This window comes from Lactuca saligna, chromosome 5 (assembly GCF_052625555.1).
Source record: "Lactuca saligna cultivar CGN05327 chromosome 5, ASM5262555v1, whole genome shotgun sequence".
In the NCBI taxonomy this organism is placed as follows: domain Eukaryota; kingdom Viridiplantae; phylum Streptophyta; class Magnoliopsida; order Asterales; family Asteraceae; genus Lactuca; species Lactuca saligna.
In genome coordinates, this window is record NC_136421.1 from 316994266 (window position 1) to 317001641 (window position 7376).

Consider the following 7376-nt stretch of genomic DNA (forward strand, 5'->3'; position numbering starts at 1 on the left):
AACCACATTGGATACATCAAACATTTCTTAATGTATTAAGACTAAATCTTGGCATTAATCAATTGTTAATGTCTTGATGTGATCCAAGGGTAAAATGGTCCATATTAAATTTGGCAGTAATCAATTGTTAATGTGTTGATGTGATCCAAGGGTAATATGGTCCAGATTAACAACAACAACAACAACAAACTTTGCTTAATGTAGTAATACTAAATTTACTTGATTTATGATAGATAATATAAGATTAAACAATCTATATGCAAATAACCGTACACCAAAGCATATAGATAAAAGACAAAGTTGTAATATTCCATCATCATGTGCACTATTACAAAAGCTGTGCCCACAGTTGTCCTAATATGTCAAAAGATGTGCCATGTGCCCACAGTTGTCCTAATATCCCAATTACATATTTATAAGACTAAAAGTTTGTCTTTCCAAATAAAATCATTCCAACACCATTGGGTTGTGTCCAGTGCTTCCTTCTTTCTTCAAAACCTTCATCCTCAACCCTATCTTGGTAATTCTTTCTGAGTATTTTCGTATCCTCTGCCTAGTTGCAACTGGTTGAGCAGGGACATCAACATCTGGATGTGGATCATCTACTTGAACTGGTTCAACATGTGGAGCTGGTACATCAACTGGATCCACTGGATCTGCTTGAACTGGATCAACCTGTGGAGCTGGTACTTGAACTGGATCCACTAGATCTACTTGAACTGGTTCCACTTTACCTGCTATACAAATATGTAGCTAATGAGTTGGATGTTCCATTTAAATTATATTGTTTTAATAGCATACCTTTCTCTTTTTTACATTTTTTAGGTTTCTTGTTTTTTGGCCTTGAAGTGGATGCTACATCTGCTGGTTTAGTAGGACATGTTGATCTATTGTGGCCCCTTTCTCTACAAATACTGCATCTATTAATTGAACCTGCTTTTGAGATAGTATGCCTTGTTTTCCCCTTGCTTTCCATCTCAGATTGATCTTTTTTCCTTTTAAGGGTTGGCCTTCCTGGTAACCTTCTTTTTTGAGGAGGCAATGGCTTCATGTAGGGAGCTTCAGGCCACATGGAACTACCATTAAGTGGGTTAATGGTATGGTTGTAACAAGTCAAGAACATGGCTGTATGGAACCATGGTGCAACATAATCCTCTGCATTCCTGTTAAGGTATGAAATGGCTGCCACTGCATGCACACATGGGATACCTGATACTTGCCAAGATCTACATCCACATGTGTTGTTGTTAAGGTCCACAGCATATCCATCATTTCCAATCCTAACTTCATATTGTTGTATCCCAGATGGTATAACACCCCAAAATCTACCCAAAAAAAATAAGAAGTTCTATTAATCTTATAGATGAGACATATAATATTTATAAAATAGAAGTTATATCATACCTTTGCTGTTTCTTTAGTTTTGATATCTTCAACCTTATAGATGGACATATTTTTAAATTCCCCCAACTTTGTCCCTCTTGCAACATTTTATACATACTCTCCATTGCATAAATCCTTATCTCTTCCAACATGGTGATGAGTGGCCTTTTCCTAGCAAGATCAATAACAGAGTTGAAACTTTCTGATATGCCATTCTCATAAGCATCACAAGCCCTGTCCACTTCAAAAAATGCCCTGCACCAACTTTTAGGGTCCCTTTCCATGAGGTGTTCATAAGCCAAAGGATCAATTTTTTTTATGGAATTCATTTCTGCCTCAAATTTTGGTTGAGTAGTACTAGCAGCTGCTGCCCAAAACAACTTCCTATATTGTTCACCTTTGAAACTTTTCTTGAAGTTAGCATAGATGTGCCTAGCACATTGTCTATGCTCTGCTGTTGGAACCCTTTCTTTGACAGCCTCTATTAATCCCTGAAAGAAATCATGAAATAGATGACATAACAAAAACATTCAACTTAAACAAAACAAAACAGAAATATACCTTGTGTTGGTCTGATATGAGGGTCAATCCATGACCAATTCCCATTTCAATGTCATCCAGAAGGAGGTCAAGAAACCACTTCCATGTTTCCTTATTTTCAACTTCCACCACAGCCCATGCAATAGGGAAGATGTGGTTGTTTGCATCCCTACCCATAGCTGCTAACAATTGGCCTCTACATATACCCTTTAAAAAACAACCATCTACCCCTATTACCCTCCTACATGCTGCAATCCAACCATCCTTCACACCCTTAAAACAAACATACATTTTAGAAAAGTAGGTTGTGGAATCAGGCATGACATTCACATCTATCTTTACTGTTGAACCAGGATTTGTCCTCATATTTCTTCTCCATAACTCCATACTTTACCATAATGTTCTATCAAACTACCCTCTATCTCATCCAAAGCATATCTCCTAGCATTTCTACATTGAGTGACACTAACAATCAAGTTAAACTTTGTACTCACTTTAGCCTTCATTTTCCTTATGCTCATTATAGGGTTCTTCAGAAGTTGATTCTTAAAATGCATTCCAATCCATTTATATGTTACAATGGAACCAAGTTTGAAGACTTTTGAATAGTTATGTTCATCAACTAATGACTTAATTTGGAAAGACCTTTCACTGCTCATCCAGGAAGCCCACAGTCTAAAAGGACAAGAGGGGTTCTTGTTCTCTTTACAACATCTCACTAATAACCTCTGACTATCATTTTTCTCAAAATAAAGGTTGTACCCATTCTTCACTGCATAGTTAGTCAAACAAATTTTCAATTCCATGGGGTTAGAGAATCTCATACCTAGAATTGGCACCATTTTGTCCCATTTCTGGTTCTCATTATGGACAGGGTACACTGGTTTGTCATCTCCATTCTTGGTTTCAACCTCATCAGTTTCAGCCTCATCATTTATATCCTTACACATACCTGACACCCGATGTAAGAATTCATCACCAATAGTCTTGTCAAGAGAAGGAATGTAATCATCTGTTTCATGCTCATGTGGAATATCATCAGAAAGTTGTGAATCTTTATCATCATCCAGGTCTTCGTCGAAATAATGCCCTTCATCATCAGCCCAATCAAGTACAGGTTCATTTTCGTGGTCTATATACACATTCATTCTTAGACCGGCTTCATCACTATAACCCGTTTCAATAAACTCAAAGTAGTCAGCATCATTCGTAATTCTCCTAATACCCTCTGCCAATGGTTCATTTCTAGTGCAATAATATACATTATCACAACTGCCTTCAATCAACTTTGCAATGAACAAGTTAAAGTCTTTGAAATCCATTGCACCAAAATCGACATCACAGATTGAAACAACAACAACGTTCAAGTACACTAATGGTTTTGGTGCGAATAAACCATTATAATGTAAATAAACTGTTAAATACTTACTTTGTTTGGAATCGGAGGCCATCTTCTTCACTATAACCCTCGCATTCACCAGTTGTCTTCAATTTCCTAACCGTATGCTTCGATTGAACTTTTTCTTCCCTCAATTAAAAAGAACCCTAACTGTAAGGACAAACAGGTGAAAGAGAAACGGTAATTAAATGTGTTCTAATTCCACGTAATAAGACATGTCATCTCTAATTAAATGTGGTAACCGGTAAAACAGGTGATAACCGGTCACGGTGGCTTTGGTGAACAGGGATTACAAGTTCAATGGTATAATAAAGACAAAAAAAAGATAAAGGACCTAATGAATACAAGACGAATACTTTATTACCCTCAAATATCATTTTCCCTATTCTAAAAATATAAACCGTTAGGTTGTTAGATCTAATAATGCAAGACTACTGGTGTTACCAAAATCCTTTACAACGACCATCCATAACAAAGACCGATACCATGACAAAAAGTAAGAACTTGGATAAACCGTACGGACCAAAAATGTATTTTACTCTAACTTTATTATATTGAGAAGACCGACCATGTACTCCATCTCTAATACAAATAGGTGAAATGGTAAATAGGTGAGGTGAAGAAGGGTAGAATGGTAATAGAGGCAAAGAGGAAGGCGTAAAGATAAGGACGCCAGGCTGTCCCGCCAAGCCAAGACCCTCTTCAAGTGAAAGTTGTTGTTTAACTTTGTAACTTGTATCGCCTCCAACCGCTACAAACGCCAGCGGTGCACCCATTATTATGCCCTTCCTTATTTACTTTTCATATTTTACTCTTTTAATAAACAATTATATATCTTTTTTTTAAATTATTATAAATACTTCCCAAAAAAGGTTACACAACTTGATTATTAAACACCCAAAAAGATTATACGGGTTATTATTAAATTATTTGTATTTTGTAGATAACTTTTCGACCTGCTTTTTGCAACTCATAAATATTTAGCTTTAAAAAGATTTTTCTTTTAGTTTGAAATGTTGTATGTAAAATAAATAAATAAACATTTTAATCTTGACCCATTTTGGATCAACAAAAACTTTTTATTTGTACATGTTTCACATTTAAGTTTTAAGTTAATTAGACTAAATTGTTATCTGTTTTTTTTTATCAATATCGATTCATATAAAACTAAAACAAATATATTTACATCTAATATATATCTAAATATATTAAGGACAAAACTTCAAAAATGGTCCCTGTGGTTTTCAAAAATATCAAGTTTAGTCATTAAGTTCAAAAAACCTCACACATGGTCCCTGTGGTTTCAAAACTTTTAACAAATGATCCTTTTCGCTAACTCCGTTAGCTTTTGGCCGTTAAGTGAAGGGTATTTCCGTCATTTCACAAAAGAGGGACCATTTATGAAGTTTTTTGTTATATAAAAAAAATATAATTATTTAATAAAGGCTCTCTCTCTCTCTCTCTCTCTCTCTCTCTCTCTCAAAAGAACCTATCTTAAATTGGATCTTCACTTCGTCGATGAACTCAAATGCAAAAGGGAGATGGTGCGTCTTCTTCGTCTGATCAGGGAAGAACACGAATGGAAGCAATCAAAAATCGAGGGTACTAGTGAGGTTCAAGCAGATCACAAGGTGGGACTGAGAAAGGGACCTCGGACTTCATCTTTGTCTTCATTAGATCGAGAAGGCATCAGGCAATCGAAGGCAGTCAAAATGGTAGTCATGTGGTTGGCGATCGTGAGAAAGGGGGAGGGGGCGTCGGTTGTACAGGTTTCCTCCGACGGTTTACTTCTTTCATTTTGCCTCATCGCCGGCCGTAACCCGATAGAAGGGAGACAGTAGCAGCATCTTTCGGTCAAGGGAATTAGGGGGTGTTCGAGGCTGCTTTTGGTCGTCTAAGGGAGAGCTGCCAGTGCTTTTCTCGTGACAGTTTCTCAGCAGTTTAAGCCTTGCTAGGAGGCTACTTTGGGTGTCAATGGTACTTGAAAATACAACAAGCAAGTGGTGGGTTTTGAATTAACGAAGCAAGGATGGAGATGGGGCCGAAATAGTCGAGAATCGGAGATGTAGAGGCCGATATCCCGTTTTTCCATCTTTCCTGAGCTGTGGCTTCAAGGGAATGCAGAGAGAGAGAGAGAGAGGGTGGGACCCTTTATTAAATAATTATATTTTTTTAAATAACAAAAAACTTCATAAATGGTCCCTCTTTTGTGAAATGACGGAAATACCCTTCACTTAACGACTAGAAGCTAACGGAGTTAGCGAAAAAGACCATTTGTTAAAAGTTTTGAAACCACATGGACCATTTGTGAGGTTTTTTAAACTTAGAGACCAAACTTGATATTTTTGAAAACCACATGGACCATTTTTGAAGTTTTGTATATATTAAATTAAAATTAGTATTTCCAAAACTTATAGCAAAGAAATATTGATTTTTGCGAATATAAACTTTATGACAACTATCGCTTAAAACATCAGTCATGTAACATGAATAACATATTAACAACCATAGCAAGTTTGTGACACAAATAATACATTTTTCTCATATGACAAACTACAATAAAATAATCTGAAAATACAGGTTAACCATTTAAGATCAAAACTATTTAAATAGTTTGGAATTGCTTACGATATCATTAGATCAAAACTGTTTAAATACAAAGGGAACTTAAATCGTAGATAAACAGGGAGAAGATAAACTATAATCTAGTAGATATCAATCTAGGAATTCTAATAATACAAAGAAAAGGATGGAACATTGTTTTCATAAAACCCAAGTCACAAATATAAGTGTCAAATACGAATATCCCAAAAATCAGAGTATCCAAACAGATGGAAATCAAAAATTGCAGAGGATGTGTACGATCAAGCCTTCGCCTTTCCCAAATCATCCAAAGTACATGAAACAAGAAATCCACAACTATAAGCTCAAGCTTAGTAGGTTTCCCAAAATACCCAACACATCAGAAATACAATTAGAATGCATGCATAAAGGGTTTGTTGGCCATAGCCTCAACCCAACCATCAAGGTTTGTTGATGTAGAATATCAACCTAACCATTTGGGTTTGTCGACATAGAGTCTCAACCCAACCATACGGGTTGTTGGTCCACTATACGAAGTAATACCTCAACCCAACCATCCGGGTTATTGGCTTTTCGCCTCCACCTAACGATATGAATATGTCGACATATGCAAATAACAATTAGGCATATAATGGTCCTACACCAAGTACATAACAAAAACAAATAAGTCAGCTTTGGTGCCTTCGACCCATAGGCATAGCGAGAGAAATCACCTCAAAACCGAGATGATGGCTGAAAGAACGCAACTCCGAGTATCGAACCTACAGGTCACCTATATAGAAAAAGAAGGACCAATCCTCAATCCACAACTCAAATACAACCTCAATTACCCTATATGACCTAAAGTCAAACTTGTTCAAAGTCAACAGCCAACAGCCAAAAGTCAACCTCCAGTTAGTGGTCATGCTTGGCTATGTTGTGCCTGCTAAATGACAAAACAGATGGACCTTAGCCCATTTGACACACTGTGGCGACCTAAGGCCATAGCATGGGCATTAGGCTCCTAACAACTTAATCGGTTAAGCTGTTTTCTTCGATTCTAAAGGCTCCAAAGCTCAGATCTGGTCCATTTTATGGTCTAAGTATATAAAGTTTCACACTTTATCCTTTTAGACTCTCCAAGAGATAGAGATCTCACTCCTATATCCAAAAATGGGACAAAACACAACTTGGCTTAAATCAATAAGAACTTAATCTTGAAGACCTCTGATCCAACACTCTTTGAAAGGTATCTAACATCATAAATAATATAAAACCCCATGATTTTCTGACATGCATGTCTTGAACTCCTATTAGGTTAAAATGAGGGTTTATGGCAAAAAATTCTGCATCACACCAAAACTCATTTCTAATCCAGATCTAAAGCACCAAATACTCCAAATGGTTTGAAGATTAATAAGGTTGCAAACTTTATGAGATCTCACTACCCCAACCAACAAGAACATGAAATTTAAGGACAAAACTCAAGATA

General features: G+C 36.4%; 1 protein-coding gene across 1 annotated transcript; it reads right to left on the minus strand.

Moving 5' to 3' along the window:
• Positions 1-447: 447 nt before the first annotated feature.
• On the minus strand, positions 448-2289 carry LOC145047100 (uncharacterized). Its single transcript, XM_078995345.1, has 4 exons — positions 1945-2289; positions 1405-1874; positions 802-1325; positions 448-734 (listed from the first exon to the last, which is right to left on the minus strand). The coding sequence occupies exons 1-4, from the start codon at positions 2287-2289 to the stop codon at positions 448-450; spliced, it is 1626 nt and encodes a 541-aa protein (XP_078851471.1).
• Between the last annotated feature and the right edge of the window lie 5087 nt (positions 2290-7376).